At 54.6% G+C, this 19723-nt stretch overlaps 1 protein-coding gene across 1 annotated transcript in view; it reads right to left on the bottom strand.

The window, feature by feature from the left end:
* The window catches only part of NINL (ninein like), a 106367-nt gene that overhangs the window by 33872 nt on the left and 52772 nt on the right, over positions 1–19723 (bottom strand). Inside the window, exons 3-9 of the mRNA XM_060030979.1 lie at positions 16340–16436; positions 11511–11683; positions 10069–10135; positions 7517–7707; positions 6664–6816; positions 4678–4845; positions 871–1007 (exon numbers count right to left, since the gene is read on the bottom strand). Coding sequence (XP_059886962.1) covers positions 871–1007; positions 4678–4845; positions 6664–6816; positions 7517–7707; positions 10069–10135; positions 11511–11683; positions 16340–16436 — 986 coding nt within the window. The remainder of the gene's footprint in view (positions 1–870; positions 1008–4677; positions 4846–6663; positions 6817–7516; positions 7708–10068; positions 10136–11510; positions 11684–16339; positions 16437–19723) is intronic.

Genomic DNA, 19723 nt, shown 5'->3' with positions numbered 1-19723 from the left:
GCTGGGCTCTGACCCACCTCCTCCCAGGGCCGTTTCTATAGTTACTGTGCCCGGTTTACAGAAGCACATACAGTGACAGGCCAACTGCCTGGCAAAGGGGTTTCTAGCAGGTTTCTGAACCAGGAGGTCTGAGCCTAGAACGTGAGCGTGCCACCCCTCCAGATGGCCTCAGGACAGGTAGGAATTTATCTACGCTCCCTCTTGCCTGCAGCTGGGCCTCAGGCCCCAGGGGTCCCTAGCACCTAACCTGGGACTGGATGCATGAAGGGGAGGAGGCTGGCCACCCATTATCCTGCCTGGCCACAGCCCTGCCACCTGCAGCCTGGCATCAGAGTGACTGTGCAGGGAGTTGCCCAGAACAGAGGAGACTCCCGTATGTGGCCCTGTCCCTGTCTGGTCACCCTGGGTCCCGCCCAAGGCTCTGTGCAAACCATCTCTGGCACCAGCTATCCTGGTGCCCGTTTCTCCCACTGAAGAGGCATCCCTGTCCCAAAGCACAGTCTTTCTCTGGTCCCCTTTGCCGAACTGCCTGACAGAAGGCTCATCTGTTGGTACCTAATGAGATGCAAAGTCTTGAGGATCGAGGTTGGGATTTCTGCCAGCCTTTTCTGTAGCTTCAGAAAATCAATAAACACACGAAAACCAATCTTTGTGCCAAACTGCTCAGCAGACGGACGGCCTGAAAAGCCAGCCAAACCCAGAGCCAAACCCAATTACAATGGTTTGTGTTCTTGGCCCAACTGCCGTGCTGCGCTTTGTGACTGTGTTCGAAGCATCCTTCTTTCTCTTCCTGCTGGGTGCCCGAATCCGGGGGCAAGGAGGCCAGTCTAGCCAGTGGCACCCACACACCCTGCCCATCGGGGCTCTTACTGGCGGAAGCTCAGCTCCTGGCGGTAGCAGGCCAAGGCTGCCTGCTGAGTGGCACCGCCCACCATCATGAGCTCGTTCTCAAGGGCCCAGGCCAGCTCCAGAAGGTTCACCTTCTCGTCCACACTGAAGTCGAGGCTCTGAAAATAGCAAGACCCATCAGCCAGGTGGGATGAGTGGGTCTCCAGACGCTTCCGGGCTCCCTCAGGACAGTCAGGCCCAGACCACGCTGTCCCTGCACCTTCCTTTGCTCTCTGCAAAGTCTCTGCCTCTTGGGTGGAGCCTTTCCCCTGCCCCAACCCCGCTGATGGTCTCCCCATCCTTGTCAACCCCAGTGTCCCCCCATCCCCACTACAGTCCCCGCAACCCTGTCAACCCCAGTGTCCCCCCATCCCCACTACAGTCCCCCCAACCCTGTCAACCCGTGTCCCCCCATCCCCACTACGGTCCCCCATCCCTGTCAACCCCAGTGTCCCCCCATCCCCACTACGGTCCCCCATCCCTCTCAACCCCAGTGTCCCCCCATCCCCACTACAGTCCCCCCAACCCTGTCAACCCCAGTGTCCCCCATCCCCACTACGGTCCCCCAACCCTGTCAACCCCAGTGTCCCCCCACGCCTCGAGGGTGGGCATGACCCAGGCTGGACAGAGTCCCCCTCCCTGGACAAAGTGACAGACACAGAAGGGGGCATGTCCCAAGCAGAGGACTTTGGGGATTGATAGGGAGGCCAGAGAAGGGCTTTTTCCCTGTGAAATCAGGTGTTGTATAAACCACGTGGGCCCTGGGGAGCTGCACAAGGGGACTGGACCTGAGGCCAAGGCCCCCACCAGCAGAGTCCAGACAACACCCGGAGCTGGGACCCCCGAGCCTAACGTCCTTCTCCGACTGACCACGAAGGTCCCTAACCTCCTCCTGCCCAAGCTAGTTTGACTTGGGTTTTTGCCATTTCAGACTCAAAGAATCCTGACTAATATGTCTCTGAACCACACAAACAGATACAGGAACAGATGGGGGTTCTGTTGGTGGACACAGGACCTATCAGAGAAAGATGAGCCACAGCCCAGCATTCCAGACAGTCACACTCATTCGCCCTCGGGATTCTTGGAAAAGTACAGTTAAAAGAATGGAAAAATTTTGTTTTACGTATTTTACCATAATAAGAGAAAGAGACAGTAGGACAGGAATGCCCGTCCATCCTGCTGGCTGCCCAGTAAGAACACTTTTGCCACGTCTGCTCCTGCAGCGATAGGCACACTTGGCTACAAGGCCCAGACACACGGGCGGGGCAGGCACATGGCAGGGCCCACGGGGAGGCCCTTCCTTTAACTTATGAGGCGGAGACTTGAATCTCCGTCCTTCCCCATGGCCGCGAGCGCTTCTGGAGAGAAATGACACTCAGCTGAAGCGTGTGCAGCAACTGGGAAGCTGAAGTTCTGACACAAGCGCACACTTCCCAGCAACGAAACCACGGGTGGGGGCAGAGAAAAACCACGTGGCACAACGTGGGCGCCTGCCTCCTGGCGTTCATGCCCATGTACTCCTTCTGTGCTGACCGGGATGGACCTACGTAACCCCCGGGATGGTGCCAGGGTAGCAATGTGTGGCTTCCCAGGCCAGGGCGTGGGAGGCTGAGGCCCCTCTCCGCTCTCCTGGACGGGGCTCTGGGGAAGCCAGAGCCATGCTGGGAGGAGGCTCAGGCTGCCCTGGGGAGGAGCCCAGGTGGCAGGGAGGGGAGGCCTCCAGCCTCCGACGAGGTCCACTCTCCATCCTGCTGGGCCTCGGGAAGACCGCAGAGCAGTCTCCTGGAGACCCCAGGCTAGGAACACCCGGCTGCGCGGCTCCCGATTCCTGAGGAGGTCAGGGATCCGCACAGAGCAGCCCTGGCGGTGGTCCCACAGACATTTGCGTGAGGTCCTGAGAAGCTGGGTGTGGGAGGCCAGCACGTCCAGGCCAGGGCTCGCCTAGCGGGCTTCCTCCCCCGGGGAACACACCTCTCTCAGGCAGGTGTGCTCAGGGGCAGCTGGCGGTCCCGCCCAGTGTCACAGGTGACCAGTTACGGACCTGCTGCACCAGGACACCCCGACTGCGTGCCAGCTCGCCCGAGAGCCACCCTGTGTCGAGGGACAGATACACCTGGGGGGCCACGTGGAGGGTCCTGCTGAGAGGAGTTCAGTAACGTCACTGCCTCTCAATTCAATGGAATCAAACCCTGAGCAACTGGAAAATCATAAGTTGCTAAAGGAATGGAAACTTGCTGTGACAGCAAGAGAGCAGTGATAAGAGTAAGTCCTGAAGTGTTGGGGGCAAGCGTGAGACTCGTCACTGGCTGGATCCTGACGGCAGCCAGCCCACCTCCAAGCGCAGGGAATCAGGAGCAGCGTCTTAGGGAGAATCTCCAAACCATGAGCCTCTGGGACTTCCCTGGTTGTCCAGTGGTTAAGGGCTCCGTGCTTCCACTGCAGGGGGCACAGGTTCGATCTCTGGTTGGGGAACTAAGATCCTACGTGCCGTGTGGCACAGCCAAAACCCAAAAAACAAAAAACCATGAGCCCCTCTGCTCTTGGCCCTCTCCGGGGGCCAATTTCAGTGGTCCGGCCTCAGCCTCTGGTTCTCAGAATAGTCCTGTGGGCCAGCTGTCCAGGGATGGCCTTGCGTCAGGCTCTGCCTGGGCTGCTGGGCAGCGGGACTCGGCAACGGCGAAGTTTAGGTCCAGGAGAGTCTGGCCTGAGGAGTCGGGCAGACTGTCTTAAAGGCTGTTTTTTTTCTCCTTCCTGTTCTATTGGTCTGTGCCAACATGGACATTTTTGGAGGCAATACAACAGAAGCTATCAAGAGGTAAAATGCGTACCTTCAGGAATCCGCCCTACCGAGAAACACCAGCACAGGGGCAGAAGGGTACACGTGCATTACAGGTGACGACATTCATAACAGGAAAAAAACATACGTGCCCCACGACAGGGAAAGGGTAATGTAAATTAGCAAGGTATACGGTATGACACCAATTTTGCAAAAGAAAATTTTTAAATGGGAATGTCTAAATATGCATTTCTTTCCTGTGCCAGGGAAGAGCTCGCAGAATGTCCACCAGATCTTTACGTGTCGCCATCCCTGGAGACCAGGAGCAGAGGGGGGCAGGCTTTATTATTCTATAGATTTCTGTAGAGCTGAAGCTTTTTTTCACAATGGAAAGTGAAATTTGCAAATGAAACTAACTCATCTAGTTCTCCACACCTGCCCCAGCACTCTTCCCTTGCTGTGCCCGCCCTGTGTGCACCTGACTTGCCACCCAGGGCAGAACTCCCTCCAAAACCCCAGGGCTGCCCTGTGTCCCCACAGAGGGGACTTGACTGACCAGGGAGAGCACAGGCCTCCTCGTGTGTGACCACTGGAGGGAGGTCGGAGGGCGGGTACGGGGAGAAGAACTCCCCACAGAGCTCGTCCGGGGAGAGTAGAAACGCTCGGACGTCTGTGACAGTGGTGTCCACTAAGACGTCCCTCCTCCAGGTCAGCAGATCAGCTCCGGGGCTGACACGCACTGAGGGGGAGAGTCTAAGATGCTGAAACCTACCTTCAAACGGATTTGTTTCAGGCTGTGGTTTTCTCTGCTTTTTACTTATTATGTTTTTAACACTTCCTATATCTTAATATCAAAAAATAAAGAAAAAAGTATTACGATGGGCCTTCCCTACACAGGGCCTGTGTCTGCGGTGGGGGGGACGGGGGGGAGCTCCGTCCAGCCTCCCCTGTAGGCAGTGGCCCCGCCCGCCTAGACGCCTCTGCTGGGGCAGCCGTGCGCGACCGGTCCAAACCTGCAAGACCTCCCTGCCGTTGTGCACCCCCTCCTGGGCCCACAGGGTGATGATCTGCTCCGGGAAGGCGAAGCCGGCGCCGTCGTCCACGCTGCACAAGAGGCGCGGGCCCGAGCTCACGGACACAAGGGATGACGTGGTGGTCTGGCCACCACCCTCCTCTGGGACCTGCACGTCGGGACAAGCTCTGTGAGCCCCCGTGGCCTCCTCATGCACCCTCCCCAACCTCCCCGTCTGTGTGGCCTCCCCGAGGCCTGAGAACAGCGCTGATTCCTGGGGCGCCCACAGGATCTGACTCGAGCCCAGGGCTCAGCGCTGTCCACGCCAGGCCATGCAGGGGACGCCCAGCGCCTGCCAGGCCCTGAGGTAATTTCTCCCCAAACCACTAATGGCTTCCTGCTGAGGGAAACCTGGTCTGTGCAGAGAAACCCAAGACGGGCTTCAGAAGGAGGGCGGGGGTGGCCCAAGCGGAGGACGCGTGTCCTCAGGATTCAGGGTCAGAGAGTTTTAAGACAAGGGCAAAAAAATCCCTCAGCCAGAAAGTGGACTGGTGAGCCGAGGTACTGCAAGAATCCAGCTGTGGGGCTTCCCTGGTGGCGCAGTGGTTGAGAATCTGCCTGCTAATGCAGGGGACACGGGTTCGAGCCCTGGTCTGGGAGGATCCCACATGCCACGGAGCAACTAGGCCCGTGAGCCACAACTACTGAGCCTGTGCGTCTGGAGCCTGTGCTCCGCAACAAGAGAGGCCACGATAGTGAGAGGCCCGTGCACCGCAATGAAGAGTGGCCCCCTCTTGCCACAACTAGAGAAAGCCCTCGCACACAAACGAAGACCCAGCACAGCAAAAATTAATTAATAAACTCCTACCCCCCAACATCTAAAAAAAAAAAAGAATCCAGCTGTACTTCCTGCCCCTTGGAGGGCAGGGCCCTTCAGACACGCGTCCGCAGTTGGGGCCAGAACAAGGAGCAGCTGCTGGGGCCCCCAGACCACCAGGCCCACCTGCTCCCCTGATGGAGCAGGAGAATCTCCGTCTGGGCCCAGGTGCGAGGCCCCATGTCACCACTCCAGCCACGCTGGCATCCACATGCACAGGACACAACCCCATGGCCATGTCAGCACTTCCCCGGTAGGAACGGGGGCCGCTGTACCTCAGAGGAGGCCTTCCCTCCCACAGGCTCTGGGCACGACTGCACTGTGGTCTCTGCCCTCAGGTGGCCTGGCACCATCCCTCATCTCTCCTGGTTCCTTCCCTGTCTCAGTGGCTTCAGGTGCAGAAACCTGATTCTCAGACGCGCCTGGCCTAGCAGAGAACAAGGTCACTGTTCCTGCATCGCTGTCCACAAACTGCGGGATCAGCCACGTCGCCAAAGAAGCCTCAGCAAGACTCCCCAGGACAACCGTGCCCTATGGTGGGAGACGGAGGCTGACTGTCCTGGGATTGAGAAAAACCAGATGCACCGAACATCACAATTTAAATAACCACCTAAAATCTGCTCTCCTCCAGCTGGCCTTGTACAGGATAAAATTCAGGTATACAGTATGGGGAGAGCACAGCTCCAGGAATCCTTGTTAAGGCTAATCCTGGGGAAGACACAGACCCGTCAGTGACTCTGCCCTCCGGGGAGGACGGAAAGGGGGTGCTCTTGTTGGAACACAGTGTACCCCACATTGAGGCATAACAAGGAACTGTCAGGGAATCCTCATAAGACCCCTATGAGGTAGGTGTGTCCATTTTACAGACAAGGAACCTGAGGCTCAGAGAAGGTGAGTAGCTCACCAGTGACACACAGCTTGGCAGGAGCAATGCCAGATCAGCCCAAGGTTGCACAGCCTCCCACAGCACACGTGTGTGTACACACCCCGACCAACTGCTGGGCACCCTCTGTGGGGACCAGGCAGAGAGGTCAGGCCTGCAGAAGACGCTGAAGGCCAGAGAATGATGGCAGTCGCTCTGGGGTTCAAGAGTTAATCGTCCCATTTTACCTGGTAATGAGACCAGGACCCGCTCGGTTTGACAAGTGTGGAAGATTCCAGAAGTTGAGGGGATCCATGATTGAACAGGCCAAGCTGGAATTCCTCTAGACTCACTCTGCCGTCGCCGTCTTGGTCCAGCTTGTTGAACAGGTCTTCAAGTTCCTAAATAAAGGCCCCCAGGCATCTTCTCAGAGGCTCTCCCACCGCAGCTGTGCCCACCCCACCCAGGCCTGGCCCCCACCCTCCCCAAGCAGGCGGCTCGCTGTCCTATCCAAACAGCGGTCTCCCCGCTCTGGCTTGTGAAATCCACACACCTGGTCAGTTTCCATCCTGCTGTGAACGGCCACTTGCGCTTCCCAAAACCCACAAACACCCATCCCGTGTCTGCCGTGCCAGGAGCTTGCTGGATGGCGGGACACGTACGTATGGAACGTGGCCTGGGCCCCCAGCAGCTCAGGGTCGGCAAGGGCAGGGCTGAGAGCACTTCAGTAAGGAGGGGCCTGTTCCATCACACTGCCCTCCACTTCCCCTGGCCCCGCAGGAGGGAGGGGTGAGTACAGCTGCTGGGAGCATAGCAGACGCTGCGGGCATAGCAGACGCTGTGGGCACCGCACTTGGGCTGGGTGGCAGATCTGGGCCACTGAGGAGGGGTGGGGGAGGAGTGCCCCCGGCAGAGGATCCTGCGTGAAGGCGGCCAGAGACGGACCTTCGACACAAGCCCTGGGAGTCAGCACGGGATGTGAGACCAGAAGGTGACAACTGAATCAGTGTCTGGCGGTGAAGGGGTTTTCCAGGCCCAGCACCAACCATGACCGCCACAAAGACCCAGCCCATCAGGGAGGTCCACCCCGCCCTCTCTCACCTCCTTCTCCAGGCCCTGGAGCCCGACGCTCTGGCAGAGCAGGGCCAGTTCCTGTTCGGTGAGGTGGCCGCTGCTGCCCACACCCAGCTCTTCCCAGAGGCCTCGGACCCGGCTCTCGGGGGTGTCGAAGGAGGAGCTGCAGGGCTTCCGGAGGCTCCCGAAGACCTCAGAACCCCAGGTTGGCAGCTGGCCTGAAGTGGGGGACACATACCAAGGCTGTAATTTACTCTGAAATCGGATGGACTGATGAATGGGCAGAGGGACGGGCACATGGACACATGTGAGAGACAAGCTTCAAAGGAGGAATCTAGGTGGTGGGTACACAGTGCTCACGGTACAACTCTTCCACTTGCATTCTATGCAAGTTTTCACAATCAAATGGAGGGATCTGCTGCATGTGGGGAAAGCACTTTCTTTTTTCAAAAAAATATTTATTTATTTAGGTTGCTCTGGGTCTTAGGTGCAGCATGCAGGATCTAGTTCCCTGACCAGGGATCGAACCTGGGCCCTCTGCATGGGGGCCACGGAGTCTTGCCTACTGGACCACCAGGGAAATCCCAGAAAGCATCTTCTGAAGGGAACCTGCGAAGCCACAGCACTGAGAGCACAGCTGCAAGGTTTGTACTTAGAACAAAAAGGTCAGGTTTAAAAAACTAATTTTTAGAAACTCTTCAAACCTACCCAAAGTAAAGAGCACAGTCCAGCAAAGGCCAGTGGTCCTGTTCCTTGGGCAGACGGCCACCCCGGCTTCATCTACCCCTGTTTACTCTTGCCCAAGTATTTGAAAGCAAAATCCAGCTGCTGTGTTCTCACGCCTGTGTGTTTCGTGTGTACTGCTGACCCCAATGCCACCATCACCCTACAAACCAACAACGGTTTACCCAGCTCTCTCTCAAGAGTCTCCCGACAGTTGATTTCTTTGAATCAGTATCAACACAGAATCCTCCCTGTGCGTGTGGTTACTCCTCTCGAGTCCTTGGAACACGAGCACCTCACTGCCTGCCCCACTCTGCTTCCTTGCATGCCTCCATCGCTAACATCGCCTATAAACCGGAAGTTAGCATCAAAGCCTAGCTTGGATTCAGGCTCAGTTTTATCTTTTTCTTCCCGGCAAAAACGTCCCAAGGTGGGCTGTGTTCTCCACGCCACCTCACAGCAGGAGGCACAGGTGTCTTTGAGATGCAAAGACACCTCAGTGAGTTTGGATGACAGATGGCCAGGTTTCATAACTTTTCTACTTTAGCCAGGTGGCTTACTGAGGTTTCTGAAGCTTTGCCAGAGAAACACCCTCTGGAAGAGGAAAGACCTTGGGGGTGCCCACGAGGAGCTCTCCTCGGATGAGCGAGGCTTCGAAGCAGAGTTCCCTCCACGCCCAGGCCACACCACCCAGCCCAACACAGGAAGAGGGCTGCCTGCACCTGACCAGACCTGGGCTCTCGGCCAGTGGTCTAGAGTTTTTAGGAGAGGAGCCACCTTGGCGTTACTCTGATAACCCAACTAACGATCAGAAAGCCACTTTGCCAAGGAAAGCTAGGGCCTGTGTGCTCACGAATGATGCTGTGGGTTGAGCTGAGGAAAACACAAGGAAAGGGCCACCTCTGAGATCCCTTCCAGCTTAAAACATCTGAAAGTTCTGCGTGACAATAGAAAAGCAATTCTGACACCGGGGTGTATTCTCATGGCTGGCAGAGGAGCAAATAAGTCCTCTGAGGTCTGACAATGACTGTTCACACACCAGTGTCAGTTCTAACCTGGAGGGAAAGAAGAACTCCAACCTGTCTCTGGGCAGAGTCCAAAATGACTTGGTGAATAACCTTCCCAGGAGCCCTTCCTCTCGTCCCCTAGATTTACAGAGTCCGGGGAATTTAGGGCATGGGTTGACCGCTCTTCCGGACACAAAAGCGTCCATCTGCTTCATCCAGTAGCACAGGCACTCCGGTCATTCCCCTGACGTCACCAAGCTCAACACTGAGCCAAGAGACTCAGCCCCCCAGGACCACAGTCTGGATAATGCTCAGTGCCAGTGCAGACCTCTCACTCAGGAGAAGCTCAAGGTCAGCTCGGGTCTCGCCCTCGAGCCGTGTTCCTGCACGTTCTGCCCTGTGACACACTCCAGCGGGAGGTGTCCTTAAGGCACCTGCAGACCTACGTGCTGATGCACCCAGATTTGCTAAGCACGCCTGCGGCTGCCTTCCGGGTGCTCCGTCAGGCTCTCCAGGACCAGAACCACGTCTTACCCTCGACTCGGGGCAGACAGGGCCCCAGGCGGCAGGGAGGCTGCTGGCCCAGGCCAGGTGCTTCAGGAAGGAGTCCCCAGGCCCACGCCTGCCGGCTGGGGTCATGCTGGTCCTCCCAGACCGTGAAGCTGCTCCCTTAGCCAGTGGTCCCCGCTCGAGGGTCTGACCTCAGGGGTCTCCCAGAGCTGGGACCCTGCCCCCAGGAAAAGGGCCCCCCAGGGACACCACCCACACCGGGCACTTCTCAGGAAACTGTCCTTGGCTGGCAGCCTAGCACTGGCCAAAGGTGGCACTGATCACAAGGCTGGGCTTTACCTTTTGCTTCAAACAACTCATTCTGAGGGTCCTTTGCACTTTCAGCTTCTTCATCGGACTTGAGACTCTGGAAAAACAGAAGGAAAAGGACGTGTGAGTCCCCAGAGGAAAGGGTAGCGGACGGAGCACCGGGAACAGTCTGGTGGGGCTGGTGGGGGGGACACCTGAGGAAGGGGAGCCCCAGCCCACAGGGCAGCCCTGGTGGTCAGCCACGAGGCCCCGTGCACACCAGCTCCCTCTCTCAGACCGCACACTGCGGCCTGCACTCGGCACCCTCTGCATCCCGCCCCTCATGACCCATGTCTGTTGGCAACAGTCAAGGAAGAGCAGGTCTCTGACTCCCAGGTGCTCCGGAGACAGCAGGTGATCTGCTGAGACCTCAGTGCCCAAGGGGCTGGGCCACCAAGAAGTCCAGTAAAACCTCATGCTTCTGTGACCGAGTCTGCGGACCACAAAGTCAAAGTCTGCTTCTGATTTTGGAAGGAACACTGGCTTGATCAGGACTCAGCACTTAGAAATGGCGCTGAACTGAGGCTGGAGCTCTGGGGGCAGGTGGTATATCTTATTTTTCTAATGCATTCAACCTGCTGACAACCCTAAAGGCAGCAACCCTAGGGTCCTAGTTCTGGGGATCAAAGATGGTTTTAAGAAGCAGAACGGCACCACAGAGATGGCGCGGACCCATGAAGCCTTCCATCCCTGGGGCCAAATTGAGAGAGAGAATAAAGCAGCAAAGGCCTAGGGTTTATTGGTGCCGCCCAAGTGCAGCACATCCCTGAGAGAAGCGACTCCAGGATCTAAATACATATTTATTTGCTTTTCCTACTGGTCTCAACAAATGTTGAAAATATAAACAAATTAATATGGGGGCCCAGAGCTGTCTTATTAAAGGGAAGCCCCCCTAGAGCCTCATCAGACAGAGGTGGACATCATGGGGTGGAGGCAGGAACCTTCTGGAACCCCGAAAACAGGTCCAACGGGCCATGATTAACCCGTGGGGTGTGGATCTGCCCCGTGGACGTCCTTCCTGACACAAAGCCCTCGAGGCTCCTGCAGTGGACAGCTCAGGGAGCCTGGGGTCCCCGGAGGCACCTGGCATGACATGCCGCCAAGCTGTGGAGGGTGAGCCTCAGTCGCGCCCAGGGCTGCTTTCTCTATCCTCGGCTGTAACCTTCCTCTCCTTCTGGCAGTGCCAGGGGAGGGGGCTCGTGGTGAGCAGGGCATTCTCCATGGCCCCCGTGTCTGAAGAAGGACGCTCTGTGGCCCGAGTTTCCATGCAGACAGCGAGACCCAGAGACACCTTAAAACTAAATGTCACTCCCCAAAGTGCTCTGGTGATGAGATAGATGCCCCCTCCCATCTTCCCGTATCGTGTCACATGAGCAGTGTCTATGGCGGGGGGCATGCGTACTTGGGCGAGGGCAAAGCGGGGGTCGACCCACCTCCACACTTTCCAGAGACGCAGAGCGTCGGAGCTGGCTTCTCACACTGGGCCTGGCAGGCTGCTCCGGTAAACACGGGGCTCCACCCGCAGCGTCACAGGGCTCGGGCCAGCTCCGACGGCCATACCACTTAGAGCCGCTCACGTACTTTGGGGGGACGGCCCGGGGGGCACCTGGAATAAAAACGGGAGGTGTTGACAGCCTCTGGGCCCACGTGTGCTGCCAGGATGCCCTTTACGAAGGTGCAGGTTCGGGTGCAAAGCGTGGCTCTCAGGGACACACATGGAAAACACCTGGAAGAACACAGGGAACGGTCGACAGTGGGGCCGGGGCTGAGACAGCCAGGCCGGGAGGCAGGGACTTTCCATCCTAAATTCTAGGTGCTGTTTAAATGTTTCCAACCAAAATACGCTTTTGTTATGCAATAAAAGACTAATACAAAAAAGTAGCTTTTTACACAAGGAAAAAAGCCTCCAATAATCCAGCAACATACTGCTCTAGAGACCAGAAGGTCACGTCCCACCCACCCCCCTCACTACAGGACCCCCCTGCCCCCCGGACGGGATGCGGTAGGCAAGGACCTCAGCATAGCTGGGGAGCCTCAGACTCCACGTGGGTCTGAAGTCTGGGATAGAGGCAGGAGTGCATTTTAGTTTGGGATTCATGAGAATCCCATAAGCCCTAATAAACCCCTGGCACCTTTCTTCCCTCCTTACCTGCCCACGTCTGCAGAGCAGTGGGGACCCCGCAGGCAGAGAAGAAATGATGCTGACTCTGTAGGGAATCTGGGCAGCTGGAGAGAGATGGGGGAGGGCGACGTGGGCCACGGCCAGGAGAGGACACAGGTTCAGAAGGAAGCAACCAGAACGTGCAGGTTGGGGGAGAGGATCCAAGGAAGTAAGGCCAGGTCGGGAAAACAGGACCGTTTCACACGGATGCGTCACGCTTCCTAAGGCCAAGTACCACCTCCCTTGTCTCCTCCGCACCAACTCTGCAGCCCCTGACCTTGGGACCATCAGAGGAGGAGGCTGGGTCCAACCTGGCCAGTGATGCCAGTGACCAACAGAAACTAGGAACAAGGGAGGATTTTGGGGAGGAAGCTGCTGAGTTCCACTTGAGAGCGGACATTTAAGGCAGGCTGACCATGACCCCAGGACACTCGGAGGTTATCACGGGCCCTGCCCGGCCCTGTAATCTCTCCCGTGTGGGAACTCCGGGGGCTGCTGGAGAGCAGGGAGCGGATGCCCTGGCAGGGAGGAAACAGGAGGCCCTGAGTGCCCCACGCAGTGGGGAGGGGCCAGCACACAGGCTCCGCACCTTTACTGCGGGGGGAGGTGCGGGAAGAGGAAAGCCACGAGAGGTGGGAGTGGGCAGCTGCGGCACATTTGGGAAATCAGCTGCAGAAGACGAGGAGGGGCCTGACGCACGTGGGCCCTCCCCGGGGCCCGGCCCGCTCGCGGCTCACCTGGAGGTCGTGACCCAGCACCACATCTGCCCCCTGTGGCTTGACCTTGCTCCTGCCCTTCCCCTCCTGAGTTCCCCTCCGACCCAACCCGTCCTTGTCGGAGTCCCACCCGCCCTGGATGTGGCCCCATTTCTTCATCATTTCAGCAGGTCAGCACTTTCCTCAGAGGAATGAGATGCCCAGAAAACACACAGCTGTTTCATAATGTTCCCCAAACGTGTCACCCCCCTCCCTCCAACAGAGAGAAACGCTTCTCTAGAAAAGAGTGTCCACGTGGCAAATCACGACAGGAAGGGGGCAGCTTCCCACCACCCACAGAACACAGACCGCGGCTTCTTGGCGGGAAGCACTGGGGGTCACAGCCAGTCCCCACCCGCTGCCCAGACGGCCCGCAGAGCACAAGGCCAACGGTGCCCTGTGCTGGACACCTGGCTGTGCCTCCTGTGTGTGCGTATTTATTTATAGGAGCAGAATACCAAGGTCTACAAGTGAAAAGACATTGGTTATATGTTCTGTAACGGCCTTTACTGAAAGGAGCAGAATGACGGGGAAGCGGGATGTTCCTCAAAACCCCGGGGCGTTTGGCCCCCTGATGACATGCTCATCCCTGGAGCATCAAAGCTCCAATCATTTTTCCAGTCACAGTGGGAGAGGGTGGGAAGGACCGGCAGACAGATTAGAAAGCAGGAGAGAGCGACACTGTGGACAGGGCCAGGGAAGGAGGGATGAAGCCCCTGGATGGGGGAGGCTGGGAAGGTGGCTGCGGTGAGAAGCTGAAACGCGCACGGCCCTGGAGGACAGGGCAGGGCTCGCCCCGGCTCTCACAACCCGTGGCTGCAGGGCCACCCGGCGCCCTGCCTCTGTGCACAAGCCCCGTCCGAGCCGCCTCAGGTGGGCTTACAACCGTGTAACTGAGGAAAGCACTGAAAATCGAAAGAAGAGAAAAACAACACAAAACAAAACCGGGGGGCTTCCCTGGTTGCTCAGTGGTTAAGAATTCTCCTGCCAATGCAGGGGTCATGGGTTCGATCCCTGGTCCAGGAAGATCCCACATGCTGCGGAGCGACTAAGCCCATGTGCCACAACTACTGAGCCTGCGAGCCACAACTACTGAGCACATGTGCCACAAGTACTGAAGCCTGTGTGCCTAGAGCCCGTGCTCTGCAACATGAGAAGCCACCGCAATGAGAAGCCTGCGCACCACAATGAAGAGTAGCCCCTGCTTGCCACAACTACAGAAAGCCCGAGAGCAGCAACAAAGACCCAATGCAGCCAAAAATTAAATAAATAAAAAAACTAAAACAAACAAACCAAAAAAACCGGAACTGGTGTGGAAAAGTACCAGTCCTGAAACAGCTTCTCCCGTCTTTGGAGGAAGTGAGGACACACCCCACAGACGCACACATGTTCCAGCATGGAGAGAGGGGCAGTGACAGAGGCACGGCCTTTCTTGGGCACATCCACGTTCACGGTCACACTCCAAAACCCTGAGTCGGGAAAGGCAAATGGGCTTCTACCCATCTCGAGGAAGACAAGTGTGAGACAAAGCAGCCAATGACCTGAGCTGCAGGGCGATGGGGCTGCTGGCGGGCTGACTCCTCCCCCCCGCATCAGGGCTCTGGCGTGGCTCCAGCAGGAGGAGGTGGGGCAGCTGACTTCAGCCCCAGGGGCGTGGGCAGGGCCTGGCTCCAGGCTGCAAAACCCCACCTGAATAACAGGCAGGAGTAGCCACAGGACTTCTAGGACGGTTCACTGGAATCTACATAAAACGTCCATTAGCCCCAAGCCTGGCACACAAAGCCTCCCTCACGGTACCCCTGGTGCCCAGATCATCGTGCACCTGCTCCCAACCAAGGGCCTGCCCGGGGTCCAGGAGCAGACCAGGGGGCTGCTGCGGGGCAGACTCCTCAAACGCCTGCCCCACGTGGGAGGGAGGGACTGGCTACCACTTCACTCTCCTTCCCGACACTCGTCAAACACAGCCGTGACCAGCCGGGGCGCATCAGGTGCTGCCCGCAGCAGCCGAGCCCGAGGGTCCAGCACGGCTTCGAATGAGCATGTCCGCCATCACCTTCCGACTGGAACCCGCGGTCCACACATCGAGCAGGCCTCCCTCCAAAACCCTCCCTCCACCTCCTGACCAAAGCCACCACTTCCGTTTGTTCTGAAATATTACCTTTGTCCCACTGGCCCTGCTCGAAACCAAGATTCTCACAAGTCCTAGGAGCACTGAGCGCTACTGTCTGAGACAGAAGACAGGCTGAGGGCTGCCTCGGCTGGTGGCATCCTGCCTGCTCGGCCAGCCTCCAAGCCCTGACTAACACCTCACACCTGCCCTGCGCTTTTGATTCTCCAATGCTTCCACCCCCGACACCCACTTTATCTTGTCAACACCCTATGCTGTAAGGACAGCACGCGGTATTAACTTGACATCTGTGATACTGTGATTTATAATAAATATGTATTTGGTCTTCCATCCCTGGCACAGCTCCTAAAACCCTTGGAATTTCCTAAGTGATGAGAGCAACCACACCTGAGTTTATGTTGATGCGGTGACTTGGAACCACACCTCAGGATGGGCTGGTTGCCAGGGAAACCAACTTTCAGCCCCACCCCCTGACCTCCAGGGATGTTGAGTTCAATCCCCGATGCCCAATCATTTGATCAGTCATGTCTGTAACGAAGCCTCCATAAAGCCCCAAAGGACGGGGTTCTGAGAGCTTCCGAGTTGAACATGTGGAGACTGGGGAAGAGTGAGGCCTGAAGGGGGCATGGGCGCTCCGAGCCCCTTCCCACAAGCCCTTCCCACAAACCTCTTATCCTGAGTCATATCCTTTTGTAATAAACGGTGATCCAGTAAGTAAATGGGTTTCCCTGGGTTCTGCTCCAGCAAATTAACTGAACCTGAGGAGGTCGTGGGAGCCTCTGATCTAGAACAGGTGGGTCAGAAGCACAGGTGACAACCTGGATTTGAGATGGCTGTCCGAAGAGGGTGCAGTCTCGGGGGACTGAGCCCTTCCCCTGTGGGGTCTGACGCCCTGTCCAGGTAGACGGTGTCAGAACAGAGTTGAACCCAGCTGGGGTTGCAAAACGGCCTGGTGTGGGGAAAACCACATATATCTAGTGGCCAGAAGTGCCAGTATATTCAGAGGATTGTGTGTATTGTAGAGGAAAACAAAAGAGTCTTCCCCTTACAACACCATTTTACAAATAAGGAAGCAAAAGAAGAAAGAACCCAAACGTCAGTTCCAGTCTACGCAGCTTGGCAGAGGCAGACCTGCTGCGTCGTTTGGTGAGAACATCATACTCCAGAGGTCACGGAATCACGGGAAGAGACGTAACAGAGACCAGGAAGGCCTCTTACCTGGCTCCAAAGACCCGCTGTCTTCATCTGAGGAGCCGACACCAGCCTGTGATGACAAGACGGCCACGAAACCGTCCTTAAATTCCTCAAAGTTAACCTGTGGATTTGAGAAGAGAGGTCAACGCTACTTTCTGCAGGTCACATACGTAACACCCTGGCCTTTTGGTTTTTCTCAGATGGAAGATCTTATGAGGACATTCATTTTTTCAAATATTTACTTAAGATTTAAAAGAATTGAAGATGTAATAAGGCAAGTAAAAGTGGACCATAACCCCATCACCAAAAAACACTATTAACAACTCCATAAAAGTAAATCAGACCACAAAATTAGAAAGCAGTGTAGAAAAGAGGTGTCTGATGACCACAAACATTAACACATAAAGAAAAAGAAAAATCCGGGCTTCCCTGGTGGCGCAGTGGTTGAGAGTCCGCCTGCCGATGCAGGGGACGCGGGTTTGTGCCCCGGTCTGGGAAGATCCCACATGCCGCAGAGCGGCTGGGCCCGTGAGCCATGGCCGCTGAGCCTGCGCGTCCGGAGTGTGCTCCGCAACAGGAGAGGCCACAACAGTGAGAGGCTTGCGTACCGAAAAAAAAAAAAAAAAGAAAAATCCACGTTCTCACCACCCACCAAGAAAGAGAAAACGGCAGCACCTGGGCGAGCCCTCCACCACGGTTCCTTTCCTGATTAAATCCCCCGGCCCCTACTCTGACTCTAATAACATCCTTGCTTTTATACCTCATTTGCATGCACCCCTAAACAATACAGTTTACTTCTGCCTCTTTTTAAATTTGACCTAAATGGAATCATGTGTAGATACCATTTTGTGTCTTAGACTCAACATTACTTCTGTAATATTCATGTAACTTGCTGCGCATGATCCACCCATTTTCTCTGTTCTGCGGTGTAACTGAGCAACAATTTATTAATCTACCCTCCTGGGCTTCCCTGGTGGCGCAGTGGTTGAGAGTCCGCCTGCCGATGTAGGGGACGAGGGTTCGTGCCCCGGTCCGGGAAGATCCCACATACCGTGGAGCAGCTGGGCCTGTGAGCCATGGCCGCTGAGCCTGCGCGTCCGGAGCCTGTGCTCCGCAATGGGAGAGGCCACAACAGTGAGAGGCCCACGTACCGCAAAAACAAAAAACAAAACTACCCTCCTGCTGGTGGATATTCCCATTGTTTCCAGGGTTTAGTTATTTTTAAAAAACCAACAAAAAACCCCAGCTTTGAACAGTTACACTCTTTGGAGTATACGCCTAACAATGGGATTGCTGGGTCACAGAACATACATTTAAATCCTCTTGGTGAATTGAATCTTTTATTACCATAAAATGCTGACCCTCCTTAGTTCAGTAATGCTTTTACCACAAAGACTAGCTTTCTTATGGAGTATTTACGTGTTATATCTTTTTACCAAACTTTGTTTTTTTAACCAAACTTTTAATAATGTCAATTTTTTATATCCTTATGTTTTAGACATGTCTCTTATGAACAGTATATAGTTGGATTTTTTTCCCCAATCTGAAAATCTTTATCTTTTAACTGAAACATTTTACATTTAATGTCGTTACTGATATATTGGGTTGGCCAAAAAGTTCGCTTCTTTCCATAATATTTAGATTTAAATCTACTATTTTATTTGTGCTCTCAATTTGACCTGCCTGCGTTTTCTCCTTTCTTTCCTCTCTTTCTTTTAGGACTTCTTTTGTCCCCTTATTAATTCAGAAGTTATACAGTCTATTTCCATTCTCTTATTGTTTATCCTAAAAATGACAGTACACATCCTTAGCTTGAAAGTTTACTATCAATCAATGCTTTTTGTTTCAGCAAAAACATAATTTATTAAAAAACTAGTGGAAATGATCCAGATGTCCAAAAAGAGAATGGGTAAATAAACTGTGATTCAGTCAGACAACAAAAGATGACAACAGGGGAAAAAAAAACAAACCACTGACGGAGACAATATATCTGTGAATATAGCTCACAGACATAATACAGAGTAAAAGAACCAGAGAGTATACACTGAGCATATGCTGTGTATTTTCCCTTGTATAAAGTTCAGAAATAGGCAAACAAATCTATGCTGTTGGCATCAGGACAGTGGTAACTGTTGGAGGCAGAGGGACCGCAAGGGCACCTGAGGAGGGATGCAGGATGCTGGTGGCCCAGGTGTGTTCAGGGTGGATGTTCACTGAGCTGCACTCTTCAGCTCTTTTCTCTACCTGTGCTTCTACTTAAGTCCCACAGAAAGAAATCAACACAAGAGCTTACTGTCACCAGTAAGTGCAGAAAAAGCAGGCCTCGGCTGTAGGTCCAAGCATGCTTCCCACACCCGGCACAGAACTTGAATGAGCACATTCTGTTGCTGCCGATGGGCACTAAACGCAGCTGTTGGCTTGGGGGCACCTCTGCCTCAGTCACACACGTATCAGATCTGACACTGGATTACTTGTTTGTTTATTTTCTGTCTCCCCAACTAGCATGTGATATCACAGTGACACACTGTAAATACTCAACAAATACCTAACGGATGTGTTTGCCTCTATATCCTCTCAAAACTGAGCAGAATTCACCTTCTCACAGGTGCATTCTTTCACCTTTGTTCTTAAAGAGTATTCTTTTTTTTTTTTTTGGCCACTCCTCGCGGCATGCGAAATCTTAGTTCCCTGACCAGGGATTGAACCCTCACCCCCTGCAGTGGAAGCTCAGAGTCATAACCACTGGACCGCCAGGGAAGTCCCCTTAAAGGGTATTCTTGCTGAGTATGGGATTCGGGTTGGCACCAGTCCTCTTTTAGTACATTGGAGACACCTTTCCATTGGCTTCTGCCTTCTACTGTCACATCTGAGAAGGCAATTGTCAATCTAACTATGGCTGACTTTCAGGATATGTCTTTTTTCCTCTGGCTGCTTTTAAAAAAATTATTAAATGTTTCATTTTGAGATAATTATAGATTCACATGCAGTTGTAGGGAAAAAATACAGAGAGATCATGTGTACCCATCTCTGGCTGCTTTTAAGATGTCTTTGTTTCCCTTCAGTTTCACAATAATATGGCCAGATGTGGATTTCTTTTTATTTATGCTACTCAGAATTCCATGGGTTTTTGGAATCTTAAATCTGTTTTGGAAACTTTTTTAGCTATTATCTGTTCACGAAATCCCTCCTCATTCACTCCTTTCCTCCTGGGATTCCAACCAAAGGGATGTCCCCCGGTCTTCACCTTCTCTTTATAACATCATGCTGCATCCTGGATGAGTGCTCTTTTCAGCTGTGTCTAATCTGCTGTTAAACTCTTAAAAGTTGTATTTGGTTCTTTGTTCAGATTTGTTATGTCACTTTTTAGAGTTACCTCTTTCCTGTGGATATTTTCAAGCTTGTTTTTTT

This window comes from Delphinus delphis, chromosome 15 (genome assembly GCF_949987515.2).
Source record: "Delphinus delphis chromosome 15, mDelDel1.2, whole genome shotgun sequence".
Taxonomy (NCBI): domain Eukaryota; kingdom Metazoa; phylum Chordata; class Mammalia; order Artiodactyla; family Delphinidae; genus Delphinus; species Delphinus delphis.
The sequence above is the reverse complement of the archived record's forward strand: the minus strand, read 5'-3'. Positions and strand labels throughout refer to the sequence as shown.